At 42.4% G+C, this 19,836-nt stretch overlaps 1 protein-coding gene across 5 annotated transcripts in view; it reads left to right on the top strand.

Moving 5' to 3' along the window:
- Positions 1–19,836, top strand: part of BCL2L13 (BCL2 like 13) — a 112,531-nt gene that overhangs the window by 52,348 nt on the left and 40,347 nt on the right. For all 5 annotated transcript variants that reach the window (XM_077827117.1, XM_077827126.1, XM_077827107.1 and 2 more), the window contains one exon: positions 3,568–3,711. In XM_077827117.1, coding sequence (XP_077683243.1) covers positions 3,568–3,711 — 144 coding nt within the window. The remainder of the gene's footprint in view (positions 1–3,567; positions 3,712–19,836) is intronic.

Below are 19,836 nucleotides of genomic sequence, written 5' to 3'. Positions count from 1 at the left end.
TACACAAATAAAGGAGCTATCCTGTTTTTTCTACACTGCCCCTTCAAAACCTGATTCAGTTGTGTACTGTTTGTGCTAAATTTTCTTCTTGGTTACACTGGCGTAACCTTGCTTATTTAGTGGAATTGTAGTGTTGTAACTACAGTGGAGAATTACCTCATTGTTACAGCTCGTCAGAAAGTTGCGGATGACCGTTTTCCTAATCAAAAAAACTTTTTGTGTTGAATAATTTGTATGACGTTTTCCCTACTCTCCCCACTCCCATTTTCTGACAAGTTCTACTTAGTTCTAAATAGCACACTTTCTCTGTGCACTATAATGCACATAGCCTTTAGTATTGCTGCATATAATCTGGGTGATCGTGTAATGAAGTGCCCTGTTAATGCTTATGTACAATGGTGGAAAGAGCTATGGTAGCTTATGGGACTTAATTTTTTTTTTTTTTTACTTTTGTGTAGGTAAAATCTCAACTCTGACATTTATAGTCATGCATCCTTTTCGCACATAATAAATATAAAAAGGTAACTATGATTTAATCAGGATGGGGATGTTGTGGGCTCTTTAATCCAACCTTGTGGTAGCACTGTGGCAGCCTTATTCTGCCTCCACTGAAGTCAATGACAGAGCTCCCATTGATGTCAGTGGGAGCAGAATCAGACCTTGTATGCTGCTGTGCATGGAACTGAAGATGAAGATCTGAATTTGGTGTCTCACTTCTCCCACTGACACTTATCGGGAAGATCAAATGCTTAACAGGCAAGGGAAGAAAGACACTGTCATGTGTAATATGCAAGTATTTATTCTAGCGTCTTCATTACCTAACTAGTCTTTTTTCCCCTCCAGCTTAAAGTACATGTTCCTCACTGAGGGCTAAGCATATGCCATGTTTGAGGTTTAAAAGTTAAAACTATTTTGGTCCCCTACGTGTGCCTAAAGCACCTGAGGGAACAAAGCCTTAACACTGTTTTATTTTTTTGAAACATCACTGTGCACTAGGGAAATTTTAATGTGGGTAGCAGGGTCCACACAGATAGGTAGCGCATCGTGCAGTGGAGTCCTGTGGAGTTACATCTCAGCTTGCCATACAATAAGTGTTCATGTAGATCTGGAATTCAGAAAGCTGTATGACATTTCCTCTGACTCTCCCCGTCCCATTCTGTGCTGAGACAGTGTGAGAAGCTTCATTCCAAAAGGGCAAGAAGTATCTGAAAATGTGGTTTTAAAATGAAAGTGCTATCTCAGTCACAACTGTATGAATGAACCTTTAAGAAGGTAAGGGTAGGTGTAATATACTCTGTTCTTCCCTGTTGACGACCTCTCCCATCCTCCATGTTCAGTTGTCAGGCAGCCTGTCAAGGTTCCTTCCGCACTCTCGACTCTAGGGTACAGATGTGGGGACCTGCATGAAAAATCTCCTAAACTTATTTTTACCAGCTTAGGTTAAAACTTCCCCAAGGTACAAACTGTTTTATCTTTTGCCCTTGGACTTTATTGCTGCCACCACCAAGCGTCGAACAAATATATAACAGGGAAAGAGCCCGCTTGGAAACGTCTTTCCCCCCAAAATCCTCCCAAACCCTACACCCCCTTTCCTGGGGAAGGCTTGATAAAAATCCTCACCAATTTGCATCAGTGAACACAGACCCAAACCCTTGGATCTTAAGAACAATGAAAAAGCAATCAGGTTCTTAAAAGAATAATTTTAATTGAAGAAAAGTAAGAGAATCACCTCTGTAAAATCAGGATGGTAACTACCTTACAGGGTAATCAGATTCAAAACATAGAGAATTCCTCTAGGCAAAACCTTAAGTTACAAAAAGACACAAAAACAGGAATATACATTCCATTCAGCACAGCTTATTTTATCAGCCATTTAAACAAAACAGAATCTAACGCATATCTAGCTAGATTACTTACTAAGTTCTAAGACTCCATTCCTTTCTGTTCCTGGCAAAAGCATCACACAGACAGAGAGAACTTTTGTTTCTCTTCCCCCCACTCCAGCTTTTGAAAGTATCTTGTCTCCTCATTGGTCATTTTGGTCGGGTGCCAGCGAGGTTATCCTAGCTTCTTAACCCTTTACAGGTGAAAGGGTTTTTCCTCTGGCCAGGAGGGATTTTAAAGGTGTTTACCCTTCCCTTTATATTTATGACACAGCCAAAACACCCAATACCTCTCACCCAATGAGCAGGCATCTTTATGCGCCCCATCTGGGTTTTCACAGCTGTACATCTGAGTAGGAGTCTACCCTGCGCTCTGTACCAGGCTCAACCCTTGGCCTGTTTTTCCCATGTCGCTTTCCCTGTTTTCCAGCCTGAGATTATGGCCAGGACCACCAGAGGGGAGAGGCTGGTTGGAGCAAGATGTTCAGGCTGGAGGAAGAGGAGGTAGCAGCCTCCCCATTAGAGGAAAGCAGGCATTTGGAGTTCACTCTAGGAGATAGTCTTGACTTTGACCTGGCTCCTGTGGCCAGAAACCAAACCTTTTCCTCATAAACCACTTTCTAGTGACTCCTTACGGGACTGGTCAGTCCTTATGGAGAATAGATGTGCAGTGCATTTATTGGGCAGCGGGCACTTTAAAGCTTAGTAATGGTTTCTCCTGTGCCTGCTCAATGTGCCTTTTTCAAGTGCTGATGATACTAATTCAAACCATTTTTTCTCTAAACTTGGCAAAGTGCTACATACAAACTTGGCACTAAGGGCAATTTACATGCTCATGGAGGATAAACTCCAAGTTTAAAAGTTCATCCGTTTTCTGCTTAGGCAAAACCAAGGATAGCGGGGTATTAACAGCAGGAAGTGTTTGTGTGCTTATGTGTATATAATGTAATGCTCTCAACTCACTTTTCTTCACTTTCCAAAATAATTCACTTTTGCGTGAAGACCAAGCATAGATATTGGAAGCACAAAAGGAGAATTTCTTTGGAAGGCTACAAACATGTTAAATTGGTCACAGAAGAGAAGATTTTATGAAGAAGACACTTTTGTAACATTAGGTATAACCCTGTGTCGTGCAGGCCATGCTACACTAGTCGGGCTCTTGTTCTTTCCCACCCATTCCGAAAGTACAGATCAGCCTTCTTGAAGGGATTTCCTAACACTATGTATCTGTCCAAGAGTGTCTGTGAATTTGCTGCTTAGTTACATTTTGTGTTTCTATCCTGTTTTCCCCTTCAAATTGTCCTCACCGCCTCCATCTGTATTTGTTGTAGGTTATGCAACATCTGTGGGGGGAAGGGAGTCCTGTCACTGTTCTAGTTATCTACCTGAATCTTGTGTTGGGGAGGGATGGGGCACAAAAATGCACTGCAATTTTCTGTAAGAGGGTCTCCCACAGACGTTACTCTAAAGCGGAGATCTCTTACCTCAGATGATATGCTGCTGCCCTATGGTTCTATATTTTGGTTTTGTCCCATGGCTGTGTAAAACTGAAGCACGTAGTCCAGCATAGCTTTGTATAACTAAGATCATTAGCTTGTGAACTGTATGAATGCTCCCGTCTCACACACAGTGGTGGTGAATCTAGGAAATGTTGTCATTCTCAATCATTGTTTGTCTTTTGAAGGTGTTGGTGCCTCTGGTTCTGCTGCAGCAGTTCCTGATGGAGCTGACAAAACGAGGCCAGGAGCCACTCAGTGCGCTTTTGCAGTTTGGAGTGACGTATTTAGAAGACTATGCTGCAGACTACATCATCCAGCAAGGAGGATGGGTAAGAACGCAGTGGTTGGTTGTTTGCATAGCCCTTTCAGAGTGTGCTTCCATATATGTTGTTTAGCTCACCCTCTGCTGGTCATTCTACTAATGAGGTTTAGAGGATTTGCTACTGGGTCAAGAGGTAGAGATAAGAGCAGAGATTTGCTAGCCACCAAAAAGGAAGGCTTATGTTCTTAAAGGGAGATATATGGCTTGGGATATGGGCTTGTCCATTGAGTTGAATGGAAATGGAATTCCAATCCAATTCTCCAATGGAAAACCATCACTGATCCTTGTATTGAGCACATCAAGATACAAATAGAGTGTTTCACTTTGGAAACAAATATACATATACCAGTGACCATAGATGTACTGTGTGTTGGAGTTTGGTCTCTTTAATTTTTTGTTCCGCTCTGGTGAGTCCTGGAAAGTGTGTGTACAATATTTTCCCCCTCTTTGACATAAGCTTTGGAATGTCTTTGGCAGAGGATGATCTCTTTTACAGTAATTCCGTATAGGAATGTCAGTAGGCATCACTTTAAGACATGAGTGCCTTTTATTATACATCATGTTATCCAGTAGGTAATTAAATCTTGCACTAAATCTTGTTGCAAAATTCTTAAGTACATAGTGACTTGGAGCTTGAGATTCATGGTGTATTGAAAAGTACATTTTAAAAATAAATATTCACACACTTTGTACTGGAGTGTGGTAGATCCAATTTCTGATCCATGTTGGAGTCCACCAAAAATGTGAAACCCCTTATTCCCAGCCCCAGCATTTTGTGTTCATAGTTGACTTGCTGGGTCTCCCAGGCTGGTGCCACACTGTGGGAGGTTGGGCTTCCAGATTATTTGTCTCAGGAAGGTAGAACATTGCCAGATTTCAATGGAATTAATCTGGGATTAGTGAAATGACTCCAGCAAGTTGGTTTTATTGTAAAAGTAAGCTGGTCAGGAAAATCCAGTGATTAAAAAGTCCTAACAGGAAAAATCACATTTGAACAGCTTCTCATATTTCAGTATTTTCACTGGATTTTTCTTTGGCAGTGGAGTTCCATACTCACTTCCTCCTTGTCCCCAGCTGCTGCTACTCCTGGCAACAGGATGTACTTGTTCCTTATATTGGTGCTAAGAGGTTGTTTTTCTGGTGCAGTCAGCCAATTTGTCTGTTTAACCTTCAGCTTGTGCAGAATGGGCGGGGACAGTTGTACATGGCATGCATTTCAGATCTTGGTTTAATTAGTTACCGCACTAAGATTCAAATGTGCATTGCTTTTGGTTAAATCTCTGTTTGCAATTTTAAGGAAGAAGACTGTTGGTGTTGTGCCTTATATAAAGCTGCTGTTCTTGATGCCTTACTTCTGAAAAGGCTATGCTCCATTCTTCAGCTTCCTTTTGAAGCGTTTTATAAACATACTTCTTAAAGCCCAGAGCTTCTGAAAACAAGCAGATTCCCAGTATGGCCTTGGAGGGAGGGAGGGTGTGCTTTGTGTTGGCTATGTGACTGTGTATGTAGCCGGGTAGACTGCATTCCATCGACCCTGTGCTTGTCTGTATACATCCACTCGGGCATAAAATCAGAATGACACAAGTGGCATAGCAAACAAGCTAGAGCTATTTTTGAAACAGAGCAGAAAAGGCAGGGAAAGAAACGAGGTGATGGAAACTTTCCAACTGAATAAATGTGGCAGCAATGACCCATCATCAGTTACTTCATAGATGCAGTGGGGGTGCCTGCACACCTGGTTTTTCGAAGAGGGAGTATGTTTTTGCCCTTTGTTTCATGTAATGTAAATATTCAGTTTCATTAGGCAATATCAATTTTTTGTTGGTTTTAGATTAGAGAAATCATATTCCAGATGCTAGCTACACTTGAAACTGTGGGTGGGGTATGGGTTACTGTTTGGGCTCCTGAAATGAAGGTAGCGCAATTATTTGTATTGTAAGGGAAAAGAAGTATCTGAAACCATGGCAAGCTATTAGCCAAAACCTTTTCCATGGCTATTTCTAAGTAGCACTCTCCCTAGGGGTTCTGTGTGGATTGTCGCAGGTTACCAATAGTGCCACTCTGCCAGGTTATATCCTCACAGTGCTAATCTCCAGTGAATGGTGACACAGGGACAATGAGAAGTGCATCCATGGTGCTGCCAAAGAGCTATTTGAGGATAAGACAGGCAGGTAACCAGGGCTGTCTAGTTCCTTATTCTTGCCACCTTGAAGCTATGCAGATGGAGCAAGCAGCATGTGCAGTAGTGCTTGTTTAGAGCTCATTTAAAACTGAAGATATACGAGAGCAGTTTAAGCCTGTCAGCTTGTGCACCAAAGGCAGAGGAAGGGACTTGCTGAGCCTCCTTTGCAGAGGCAGGCCTGTGGGGACACATGGTCTCAGAAGCCAGGAGCATCATGTGGGCTGGAATCCACCCTAGTTTTTCCAAGGGAGTGTGGGCTTTTAAACTGGAGCCAGCATCTTCCAGGAAGGAACTATTCAGTGGCAAGGAGGTAGGGGCTTAGCTGAGCCTTCCCTCTCTCTGACCATTTTTCCTATAGAGCCAGGATTTTGGGGACACATGGCCCCATCAACCCATGTCTGCAGACAGCATCCAGAAGGAGGTGATTCTACAGCGTCAGTGGTTCTAGACTCTTTGAAAGGGGGAAATGGGCGAGGTTGTGGTCAGGAATTTTAACATGATTAGAGGCTAAATCGCTGGGGCAGGGGAATGAAGGTTGGAGCTTCCCCGTGGAAGTCAGTGAAGTTAGCAGACAGTATGGTGGGGTGAGAGCCTCCACTACTCTCCAAGAGCCTCTGAGGCTAGAACTGCCTGTTAGATTTATCATCTCTCTGTTCAGTGGCAATGCGTGCAGAGTCGGAAGGTTCTTGGGAGGGTGGTGCAGGGAAGGGCAGAGGGACAGAGGATTGGCTCACTGTATTGAGGGAGGGCAAGTGTTCATGGATAAAGGGGATGGTTTAGTTAGGATTTTAGTAGGTTTGAAAATTGAGATATTAAAGTAACTTGTGTTTGTAGAGGAGGGTTAGCTCAGGAGATAATGGCTTGATAGAAGGGCATTTGGGAATAGCTTTATATTTATCAAAACATAGTGTGCATCTATCATTATCCTGGTCACTTTGCTTGTATGTTGCATTCCATTCTCTTGTTCAACATTTGTGTTTTTGTCTTTTTAGCTTGTATATTCTTCAAGGCAGGGATGGTCTTCCTCCTTATTAAGGAAGTGTATGCCACATGCAATTGAAATATAAATAATAGCTACTAACTAAGAGTGGAAACAATTACTCCCATCTGGTTTGCAATCCCTGAAAACCCTGTCCTTCTGAAGATAGATGTGGGTTAAGTTTTTAGGACTCCAGGAAAGAAGTGGGCAATTTCATTAGATTGCCACCTCACTTGCTCTTTGTAGAGTGATAGGTTAGTAGACTATATCTTTTGCATTAATTTGTGCATGGTCAGTTTATGCATGGTTTCTGCTCAAGGGCAGGTACAATATTTAAAGCTCTCCAGACAGCTCACTAAGTGAGTTGTGGGCATGATTCTTTCTGTCCTGACGTGCTTATTGAAACTTGAACAGTCATGTGAAAACCTTGTTCCTTTCTCATTTTGACCCATTGCAAAGCAGTTCTCCAGGCTGATTTGGCAGCAGCTTAGCTCTTCTGTTTACCCTGAAGCTGTATTAGGGCACAAACAAACTGACGTGCAGTGCGCGTGCTCTCCCCCTCCCTCTCTAGTTCTGTCTCCCTCTCTGTTCTGACTTCCCCAGAGCTTAGTGCTGCTGTATCAGAAGCGACTCTTGGTCTCCTGGAAAAGTGCAGAGTAAGACCAGACAGCTTGGTAAGGCTTTTTTTCCCCGAGGCAATTTCTTTGGTAGTTTTCAAGCTCAGCATGTCCTGTTCCCCAGTTAGGTTTCATCTGCATTGAAAAGAATCTTTGGGAAAACCTAGGAGAAGAATTACAAGATTGATTTCTTGAAATTTAGCTGCATTATTGGTTTTTGTTGGGTTTTTTCCCCCCTCAGCTTTGCATTCTTGTCACCAGTCCTGCTTTTGGCTTGTAAAACAGAGGGGGCTGAAAGTTAAATGTGTGTCAGTATGCTTTTTTTAATCCAAGAGAGGTGCATTTGGAACTCTCAAGCATTTGTTTGCCTCTCCTCTCACTTGTAAAAGATTGATTCTTGAATATTCATTGTGACTCATAGCTGAAAGTGTCCCCCCTCTTTCTGGGTTGGTGCTGAGTTTGTAAGGAGACTTTTACTATAAGGAGCTGGCCCCTAGTACTTGGATCTAGGTTTAATTTTTAACTTTGATTTGCTTTTTCTGGAAGAGGCAAATGTTAATTCAGAGGGGTTATATGTAAGCTATTAGACTTCAAGCTGCTATCAATGTCAGGAACTCTTGCATGGGTTGGAGAGCATACATTTTTTTTTTCCACTGGTACTGGGGGGATTTTCCCTTTTATTAGGGGGGTGGATAGGGTCTTTACTGTACCCCTTCTTGCTTCTCAGATTGGCACCTTGTGAAAGCAAGACAGTCAGTTCGCACTATGGGAGATTAAAATCGCCTTCTGCAGCATCCCGGGGACTCTGCCTTGGAGATGACCGTGCAGAAATCTACAGACACACTGTGCATTGTTGGAAAGACAAACAAGTTTAATGTGGTAGAAATACAATGAAGGAGAATCTAACTCGGAAAGTTTATATAAGGAGTTTTTATTTCAAAATAGCTGTATTTAAAGTTTCAGTGGTAGCACATATTAATTAAACAGCATCGGCTTTGCCCCATAAGAATGGCCATAATGGGTCACACCAATGGTCCATGTAACCCAGTATCCTGTCTTCTGACAGTGGCCAGATGTCTCAGAGGGAATGAACAGAACAGGGCAATCATCAAGTGATCCATCCCCCGTCATCCAGTCCCAGCATGTGGCAGTCAGAGGCCTAGGGACACCCAGAGATTGGGGTTGCAACCCTGACCATCTTGGCTAATAGCCACTGATGGACCTTTCTGCAATGAATGTATCTGATTCTTTTTTTAATCTAGTTATAGTTTTGGCCTTCCCAACATTCTGTGGAAAGTTGTTCCACAGGTTGACTGTGCGTTGTGTGAATACTTCCTTTTGTTTGTTTTATACCTGCTGCCTGTTAATTTCATTGGGTGACCCTTGGTTCTTGTGTTATGTGACAGGGTAAATAACACTTCCTTCTTCACTTTCTCCACACCATTTACGATTTTATAGACCTCTCCTCCTTATCCCCCCTTAATTGTCTCTTTTCCAAACTGAATAGTCCTAGTCTTTTTAATCTCTCCTCATGTGAAAGTTGTTCTATACCCTCGATCCTTTTTGTTGCCTGTCTCTGTACCGCCCTAGATGACTCCCTTGGCACTGTAGAACAGATTTGTACAGGCCAACTTCTTTTGTGGCAATATAGCACCTGTGTGCCGTGCTTGGTAATAGGGAAGGGGTTTTGCATGGTGGGTGGTTGGGCAATGCTGGGTAAGAAATTAGATCTCTATCTGGGGAAAAAGAAGAAAAGTTATACATATTCAGACTTTCTCAAGTGAAACTGGTTGAAAAAGCAACCTTTTTGTTGTTGAATTAAACTGAGGGATTTAATTGGTAAGGCTAGAATCTTAAATGGTGGTAATTTGAACCGGCTGACTGCAGGTACTCGGAAAAAGGAGTGCAACAAGATCTCTTCATGAGGCCACATTAGCCCTTGGATGTCGTGGAATCACTGGTTATAATGCCATTGTGGTGATTTTTGACGTGTTAGACATGTTTTCTTTGTATAAAAATAAATCAAAGGGAGACTACACACCAGCGATTGCAGGTTATTCCCTATTCCAGAGAGAGATGGATAATCTCCTTTTGTTCATTCTCAAAACTTTTTTTCAGGAAAATGGAAAACAATTTTTTTTCTCTCCCAGGTGTCTGCATGCCCAGTCTGCTCATAAAATTTAATATTGCAAATGTTCAATCCTTGATGATCTGGCCAGTGGGATTTCTGGATCTCAGTATGACTACATTAACATTTTCTCTGACCACTTGGACTTCCAGCTTTATCTATTTGATGTATTAAAATGTTTTAATTCATAGTTGTGTATCCTGAAATGTATAACTTAGATGTTTGGTGTGTGGTGGTGGTGGTATTTTTTGTTTGTTTGCTTTGGACGAACACTGGGGGGGAAAGCTGGTAGAGCTCTCCTTAAGATTGTTAACATAAAGTGATAGGCATTCCTATCTCCACAGATTCTTCTTTCTGGCTTATCTGTGGCTCCACCCATTCTAAGAGCTCTGTTTTGAACCACATACTGATATGCTCAAAGCCCGTAAAGATGTACTTTATGCAGGGCGTGGTGCTCATTGACCCTTGTGTAACCCTTATCTCTAGAGAACTGAGACTGTATTGGTGAAGCATCTGGGCTTAGCATGGGTCTGTAAATGTTCTGGCATCTGGAACAGATGAAATTGATTCTGTAGCATGTAGGACAGCTTGGGCTGAAATGAGGCAGCAATGATTTTGTATAACAGTAAGGAATCTGTTTCTAGGGCATGTCCTCTCTTTCTTGAATTGGCTCTGAATGCACAGTCACACTTCCATTTAAAGTAAAGCTTCTCCTGAATTTTAGGCCTTGAAACCACATGGCTTCTGAATCCCTGTATCTAGGAAAACCTAGCAATGCAAGATTGATGCTGTGGCCCTGAGAAGAACCTGATTGCAGGAGATCTCGGGGCGTTCTTAGTGCATGACAATTTATAACTTCTTGGAGCCTTTTGTTTCTTTGGACAGCTCAATCGCATAGGCACAAATGCAATAGAAAGGACTGTTCCAGGGTAAAGTTTGTAATTCAGGCCCGTGAAACTTATTAACTGAGAAGTTTCAGAGTAACAGCCGTGTTAGTCTGTATTCGCAAAAAGAAAAGGAGTACTTGTGGCACCTTAGAGACTAACCAGTTTATTTGAGCATGAGCTTTCGTGAGCTACAGCTCACTTCAAGATGAAGTGAGCTGTAGCTCACGAAAGCTCATGCTCAAATAAACTGGTTAGTCTCTAAGGTGCCACAAGTACTCCTTTTCTTTTAACTGAGAAGTGTGCACCCTGATTATTATTTTTTTTTTTTAAATACGGTAAAGAAGGCTGAATGCATCCTCCCCTCATTTGGCAGATCAGAAATGTTCCCGATGTTGCCCACACCCATTGCCTCATCTTCTTTTTTTCCTCTTGCCTCCTAAGAAGACATTAGCCTTCTCATGATTACATATGGAGCTATTTAACTACAAGGGATTCAAAGGATATTAAAGGGACATCAGTTTCTCCACAAGGTGGTGCTCCTGTGTGGCTAATAAATTTTTTTTTTATAGAGAGCTTGTGTTTGTTTTTTTTTGTTTTGGTTTGGTTTGGTTTGTTTTTAAAGAGCCATGCCTGACTGCTGAAAGAAAAATAGCCCTGCTCTTAGATCTAGTAGTAGTCCTACAGCTCACTGCTGGTAAACTATAGTCCCTCTGTGGCAGGCAGGCAGTTTGTGGTGTGGTTTAGTGGACTGAGTGGTTGATGCTGTGGATAAAAGATGACTCATCTCTGTCGTTCAAGACCTAGGCAGCTTTTGTGTGTGTGTTGTTTTTGTTTTTGGAAAGTGAGATTTGAGAGAAGGCAAAACTCTGTTTTCTGAACTGATCATGCACTGCAGGAGCCGTGTGAACAGAGGATTGGATCCTGGGACACACTGCCACTTGCCAGGCTTAAATGTCACTAAGAGCTGACCCAGAGAGACACTTTCTTTCCCTTTACAGAACATTTTTGTTAAATGTAAATTATTTGTGAATTGGAATATTAGTAACCTTCTTTTAATGCTACTGCATGTTGATTCCTGACTAAACTTCTCTAGTTCTCAGAATGCCAGCCTTCTCTGAGGTGGGAATAATGCGGCATCAGCTAACAGGAGACACCTGGCAGGGGGTGTGTCTGAGCAGGGCCCTGAAGGAGATAGAGGTTGGGGAAACATTCATGAGAAGACAACAGTTATATGCCGTTGCTTACCCATGCCATTAAGCCTCTGCTGATCAAATTGGCTCAGAAAAGGGCTGGGTGGGTATTTACTAAGTAGATTACTTTCTGTGTGGCTGCAGTCCAAGCCCATGCATAACTCTCTGCACGTGTCCCATTCCATTACCACAGATGGATAAATGTGAAAGGCAGCCATCAGCCAGAAGCTCTGATCATGACATGGATGATGCATGGAATGCTGGGTTGCTGCGGAAGTATGGCTGTGCCCTCTGTGTAATGGGGGAGAGGAAGCTGGAGCAATTCACTTGTCGAGCTGAGCTGCTTAAGTAGGTCGCACGCCAGCCTAAGGAGCAGGAGTTACAAAACGCCTAAGTCCAAGTAAAATAACTTTTAAAAAGATATGGGGAAGGGACTTGCTGTATTACCTTGGGCAAGTCAGTAGTCTGGGATAGAACTCTTGCATCTCGGCCCTTTGCACTAATTAGTAGACACATAGTTTCCCTATACTGTTGCATTAAGCCCTGGTTTTACACAAAAAGTCAGGAAATTCTGAAGTAAGGCTTCCAAAGCAACAAAATATTGCCTCTTTGTGTGTTGTGGCATGTACTTCTATCGTTCTCCTTCGCTAGGGTTGTCAAACTCTTTCTGAGGGCTTGACTACATGTACATTTAGTTTGCCACAAGCTGGGTCTGAATCTACTCCACACTAGCCTGTAGCAGGCTGACTGTCCATGTGGACCCTGCTGACATGCTTCAGTAGTTAATTAATGCACTTTGATTTACTCCACTTTCAAAGAGGACAAGATCAAAGCGCATCAACAAACTGTTAATGCACGGCAGCAAGGCCCACGTGGGCAGCAGGCTAGTGCAGGGTAGATTCACATCCCATCTTGCCATGAACTCAGGCTTGGTTTACACTAGAAAATTAGGTTATTTAACTACATTGGTCAGGGGCATGAAAAATCCACACCCTTGAGTGGCATAGTTAAACTGATCTAAGTCCCCGTGTAACCAGCGCTAGGTCGATGGAAGAATTCTTCAGTCGACACAGCCGCTGCCTCTCTGGGAGGTGGATTACCTACCCAATGGTTCTGAACTATGGGTACATGTACCCCTGAGCGTACATAGAGGTCTTCCAGAGGGCACATCAACTCATCTAGATATTTGCCTAGTTTTACAACAGGCTACATAAAAAGCACTAGCCAAGTCAATACAAACTAAAATTTCAATGACTTGTTTATACTGCTCTATATAGTATACACTGAAATATAAGTACAATATTTATATGCTAATTGATTTATAATTGTATGGTAAAAATGAGAAAGTAAGCAATTTTTCAGTAGTGTGCTGTGGCACTTGTATTTTTATATCTGATTTTGTAAGCAAGTAGCTTTTTAAGTGAGGTGAAACTTGTGAGTATGCAAGACAAATCAGACTTCAGAAAGGGGATCAGTAGTCTGGAAAGGTTGGGAGCCAGTGACCTACCCGGACGGGAGAATCTCTCCCGTGGATGTAGGTAGTGTCTACGCTGAAGCACTACAGCAGCACAGCTGTACTGTAACTAAAATGTAGGGCAACTAAAATGATTAGGGGTTTGGAATGGGTCCCATATGAGGAGAGATTAAAGAGGCTAGGACTTTTCAGCTTGGAAAAGAGGAGACTAAGGGGGGATATGATAGAGGTATATAAAATCATGAGTGGTGTGGAAAAAGTGAATAAGGAAAAGTTATTTACTTGTTCCCATAATATAAGAACTAGGGGCCACCAAATGAAATTAATGGGCAGCAGGTTTAAAACAAATAAAAGGAAGTTCTTCACACAGCGCACAGTCAACCTGTGGAACTCCTTGCTGGAGGAGGTGTGAAGGCTAGGACTATAACAGGGTTTAAAAGAGAACTAGATAAATTCATGGATGTTAAGTCCATTAATGGCTATTAGTGAGGATGGGTAAGGAATGGTGTTCCTAGCCTCTGTTTGTCACAGGGTGTAGATGGATGGCAGGAGAGAGATCACTTGATCATTACGTGCTAGGTTCACTCCCTCTGGGGCACCGGGCATTGGCCACTGTCGGCAGACAGGATACTGGGCTGGATGGACCTTTGGTCTGACCCAGTATGGCCATTCTTATGTTCTTATGTACCACTGTAGCATTTTAAGGTAGACAAACCCTAAATGTTTGTGTAGACAAGCCCTAAAATGTGGTTCTACATCTTACTAGACTACTTCATGGACACTTCCCCTGGCCATTCACAATTGTGTGGATAACCTCCTCTGCCATTCACAATCACATAATATCCCTGTGGGAGGTACAATAATTTTCTGCAAAGAAAAGTAATACAAGGAGATTAATATTTAAGGTTCTTTTAATACACCTGGCTATAGGGCTAACTGCACCTTAGGCCCCTTTAGTCCCCCTTGAGTGCACCTCTGAGGTGACAGGCCTGGCTTTCTGCACCTCACTCTGGGTGGAACCACATGTTCCAACCACTTTGTCTGAGTCTCTGGGCTGCAGCCCTCTTGGTTCCCAATAGTGTTAATAACACAGGCCCCGTTTGGTTCTGGCCTCCGTAATAGTTCCCCTTTGCAAGCCTGTGACCACAGTGATGCAGAAACAGCGCCATCAAAACAAAATATTAATCATACTTAATCCAGGTACAAAGCTTGTAGAGCAAAGGGGAAAAACAATAAAAGCCCTATATGCATGGGTCCTACTTACACCTTAAACTTTCCTTGCTAGCTGTTGTAAGATCCCTTCAAACCAGCTAACTCCATCTCTGGCTGGGAGAAGCAGGCTGTCCTGCTCAAAGCATCTGTCTCTCTCTGACCCCTTGCTAGCTGGTCAGCTTTTGCTGGCACCCAGAGCAGTCTTTCTCCTAGCTCAGGCCAACCCCCCTTCTTTTTCTAGGGTTTTTGTGGCATTGATTCCAGGCTTTAGCCCTGGGAAGAGTAAATCATTCTAGCCTGGATGTGGCCAGATAGACTTTGTTCTTCATTGATGGCCCAACCATTGTTATCTTAACTCCTTTGAAGGTGTTTAACCTTAAGGTCTTATCTTTGCCATTGTTTTCATTTCCTCTGGATTTTCCCGTTGTGGCTTCCTTTGAATTAACTCAGTGTATTCTGGCAGGTTAATGTTGAACAGAGAACCTGAAAGGCATACGATATTTATAAAAAATGCTATATGTAACTCCCTCATTTTCACATTTGGATCATTTAAAATAGGGATTCATGTTTTGCCCATAGTTCCTGGCTATGCATATCTGTAGATATAGGAGTGATTTTTACCACCCTTCAATGGGTATGGGGGAACTTGCAGGTCCTGGTTCTATTCAATTTTCGACTTGGATTGCCCTCTTGAACCTGAATTATTACATTTTGATTAAGTGACAAAGATCTTCCGGCGGAGTAGCAAATTTGGGCAGGGATTCCTGGCTGAGGCTGTGCTAGGGTTTAACAGTTATCAGCACTTGTTCATAGAGGACCCATTGCTAATGATGGTTGTCAGCAATGAGTCAGTTTCCTGGTGCAGGCAGACATAGAGATACTGAATCCAAGCTGAAAGGCTGTGTCTGAATAACTTTAAAGCAGATCTCCCACCATTACATTACCAGTGCTGCCACTCCATCAATGCACTAGTGTAGCTCAGCCTGTAACATTTAGATGGCCATGACCTCTAACCCTGAGGGTCTAAGCAACATGTTGATAACAGTGCTGGCGGATGATCTACATAAGTGCTCCCACAATCACTAACAATGGTAAAAAGAAAAGGAGGACTTGTGGCACCTTAGAGACTAACCAATTTATTTGAGCATGAGCTTTCGTGAGCTACAGCTCACTTCATCGGATGCATACTGTGGAAACTGCAGAAGACATTATATACACAGAGACCATGAAACAATACCTCCTCCCACCCCACTCTCCTGCTGGTAATAGCTTATCTAAAGTGATCGTCAAGTTGGGCCATTTCCAGCACAAATCCAGGTTTTCTCACCCTCCGCCCCCGCCCCCCCCACAAACTCACTCTCTCACTCAAACCCACGAAAGCTCATGATCAAATAAATTGGTTAGTCTCTAAGGTGCCACAAGTACTCCTTTTCTTTTTGCGAATACAGACTAACACAGCTGTTACTCTGAAACTAACAATGGTAGCGCTGCAGTGGTGGGATACTGCATATTGTTAGTAGCATAGTGTCCTGTCTTTACAAGAGCTGTAGATGATTATAGCCTGAAGCAGGGAATAGAAGCCGCCTTGCTGGTGCAAGCAGGAAATTACTTTGACACCTGTGAGATCTACATTCAGTGATTCTTGTTTTTCCTGCTATTAAGGGAATTCTCAAAAAGTTGCTGGATGTTACTGACCTTTTCTTTGCTTCCTGTCTGCTTTGAGAAACAGTGGGTAATGTAGGCCCTTGTATTGTGGACTTCTGTTCACGTCTGTAATCACAGCTTTGTCAAACATTAAAGGCAGGAATATCCCTTCTGTGGGAGTTCTTTGCTCAGTTAGAATGGAAGAGGGTGGGTTTTTCCGTTCCTTTCCAAGACCTCTTGTAGTTCTCCCCTCCCACCCACCAAGTCTGTTTTACTGCACCTGGTGGCATTCCTGTGGCATCACTCTTCCCAGATTTCTGTCTCTAGAGGCAGAGGTTCTTCTGAATTTTCCTCTGGCTTCTGCCTTTTCAGACAGACTTATTTTCCCCCTATTTTCTCTTTCCACTTTAGCATCGGTCTTCAGAGGAGCTCCTGGGGGCAGGGCTGGACACTCCTCTAACTCAAGGATAGATTCCCAGCCTGCTTACTTGCACTGACACTGATTGAACCAGTCACAATTGTATCTCCAAAGTTCGAGCTCCCTCGCTCTGTTCTGTGTTCTTAGCCCATGCCCCACACCACAGCTTCTTGTGCAAAGTCTGTAGGGTTCCTTTTTTTTCAGCAGCTACCTGGACTTTGAGCAGATTTTGAGCCATGGTCCTGCTTTTTTTTTTAACTATTGTTCCTGCACCATGAAAGCTAACACAGGACAGATCAGTCTGAGGGAGAAGAATCATGGGATATGTGGGGACCCCCCCCAAAGGGCCCCAATGGCGGGTTCCTACTGTTCCCAGGAGGCGCCCTTGTTACAGTCCCTTCTGTGCCCCGCTTTTCCTGATGTTCATACTTGTTTGCCTGAGATCAGGCACACACTCCTCCAGCGAAACACTCTCACTCTTTTTGAATTAAAGGAGGATTTGCAGTTTTCTCCCTCTCTCAAGATTCCTAAGGTCCCAATGCCTTTCAGGCATCTTTGACTCATCCTGCAGTCCCTTTGACTATCTGCTGAGTAGGAGGAAAAAACTACCAGGATGACATCTTGCACTGCCTCAGACTCGGAAAAGGCAGGAAAACCTAGTGGTTTTCCAATCATAATGGAACAGTGGATTTCCATTCAGAATAGGGAAAACTACAGGTACGGAAACTAATTGTTTTGTACATATTTATTTAATTTTTCCATCTCCAAAATGTGGTTAATGGTTGGTCCCAGGTTATAAAAATCCTTCTAAGCTTTCCATCTGGCCCTAGTTAATCTGTCTGTAGCAGCTCTGCTGCAGGGTCACATCTGTGGATGAATTTACGGAAATGCCCTAAATATCATTCATTTTGTACTGTGGCTGCTTTAAAAAAAATTGTAGTTTATCCTCTTGATTTCCTGAATAACTCACTAATGCAGCTCAAGAAATGTTAATCTTGTGTCCTAAATAATTCATGACTGTATTGTCTGGCTTCTCTACTAAAACTTTCTGACTCTGATCTCTGAATTAAAAAATGAAGCAAAAGTATTAAATATGGTCATTCAAATATTTGAGTTTTCTGATGTCCAAATATCATTTTCATCCTTGGGCCTGAATGGCTGTGTCCTACACTGCAGCTGGGAGCATGCCTCTCAGCCTGGGTAGACAGACTCAAGCTAGCATGCTAAAAATAGCGGTGTGGGTATTGTGGCAGCTCAGGCTAGCCACTCAAGTCCAAGTTTGCCAGACCTGCTGGGTCTGAGGTTGGGTGGCTAGTCCATGCTGCTGCCCGTGCAGTAATGTCCACACAGCCAACTTTAGTGCTCTAGCTGGAGCAGAGCTAGCATGAGTTTGTCTACCCAGGCTGGGAGGTATGCTTCCAGCTGCTGTGTAAATACACACCTGAAAGGGCCCTTGATCTCCCTTCCCCTGCAGGCATTGAGTATACAGTTAAGCTGGGCCATGATGGTTTTGTTGGTGGTCTAGAACTGGATGAACAGAGCCATATAAGTCTGTGGGGAAACTCTGTAACCTTAAACTTTAAATGTTTTACTTTGTGAGCTAAATCTTTTCAGTACAGAACAAGAAATGTTCATTTGTAGAGTTTCTCTCCTCCCCCATGCCTCAGTCATTATATATTTTTCTTTTCACAGATGTCCTTCAAGCCCTAAGGCGGATACATATTTTTCCTTTAGTCTTCCCATTCCCTCTCTTTACCCCCTCCAAAACTGTTGTACTGACTTCTTTTATAACTATAATGTACATCCGAACTTTGCTTCTGAGTCAGCAGAAGCAGTCACTTCAGGGGAACACAGATGCTTATCCAGCAGAGCATACTGCTTCCATGATTCTCCCAGATCCATTGGCTGAGGCACGAGGGAACAGATTAAAATAATTAACTCTGATCCTCCACATATTAATGTAATCCAATGTTATCACTGAACTGCCCTCTTGTTTTGTGTTTTAACTGATGAGCAACTAGTGATGCTTTGTGACTGGTCTAAACATGGTTGATGATGACTGCAAGAATGTTGGATTAAATCATATGAGCTAGAGCTTTCTTTCTTCATCCTTGTACTTTATTAGGTGGCTTACCAGCAGTTTCCTAGCAGATGTAATTTCCTATTACAAGCATTCTGGTGGGTTTGCTTTGCATGAGCTTTGTCAAACTACCTCCTGTTTTTTCCTTTTTAAGAACAACATTGATTATCCTTTGTTGTAATTCAGAGCCATTGAGGAGAAAGGGATAAAGCAGATGAAAATGATGGAGGATCTAAAGAGCTCCAACAGAGGTGGAGAACCTAGTGGAGTGGGAGAAGAGGGAAATGCTATTAAGGGAACATTTTTAGATATTATGTTTGAGAAGAGGTTTGTTACAAACACCAGGGATGACGATTATAAAGACAGACAAAGCAAATTAAAAATATTCTGTTCAGGTCCTTTATATCACATCCATCACTGTGGTATCTGAGCACCTTTGAATATTGGATTAAGAAACATGACTGGTATCTATCCTGGTTCCTTCTCCATTCCTGTCCCTGGGAGTGGGGTAGGGAATTACAGATGGATTGTTTTGTGAGTACTATAAGCAGGAAATAAATTGGTATGTTGTGAAAAATGCAAAACTAATACTGGGTAAAGGGAAGGATAAACTCCAGACTGCAGAAACTGAGAAGAGAATTTAGCCCATAGTTCAGGTTATTGTCTAGCTTTCAATTCTTCTGGGTCTACTCAGACTCTGAAAACATTTAAGCTTCTTTGTTATGATCATAGATGGGTGTTATGTTTCTGTACGCTGCATTATCATGAGAATTCTATCACAATTTATGATTACAGAGAAACAAATGATTAGTGATTTCAACAGCAAGTGCACAATACTCAAAAGTATTTGAGCAGCAGGCTGACTTTTCACTATATCTATCCAATCCAGTTGAGATATGCCAGGATGATTTTGATCTTCATCCTGAGATTTCATCTGAATAGGACAAAAGGACATTATATCTGAAACTCTTTTCTTGAACGTGTCTGTCAGAGTTCCTCTCTAGCAGTCTTCAGGCTTGGGTGCAAAGTCTGTCTATCTGGGTTTGATAATGTTTGATTTTATTGTCTCCTTTTTGGGTAATTTTTTCTTTGCCCTGGTCTTTGGAAGAATGGTTGCTTCTCACCAGGCCATTGACTGAGCTTTTTTAAGTTAATGGTGAGTTCAGACTATTTAGTATTTTTCAAATTAAATATAATTTTAGAAAATAGAACTTAAGTTTTGCATTCTCTTGTCAGTCAATTATTACTCATAGCACAGAGTGTGTTTTGGAATTCTAGGTACATGCACAGTGTCTGCATATTTTAATTTCTTTCAGCTCAT

Source organism: Eretmochelys imbricata, chromosome 1 (assembly GCF_965152235.1).
Source record: "Eretmochelys imbricata isolate rEreImb1 chromosome 1, rEreImb1.hap1, whole genome shotgun sequence".
NCBI classification, from domain to species: Eukaryota; Metazoa; Chordata; order Testudines; family Cheloniidae; genus Eretmochelys; species Eretmochelys imbricata.
Note: the sequence above shows the minus strand (reverse complement) of the source record. Positions and strands in the feature narration are given on the sequence as shown.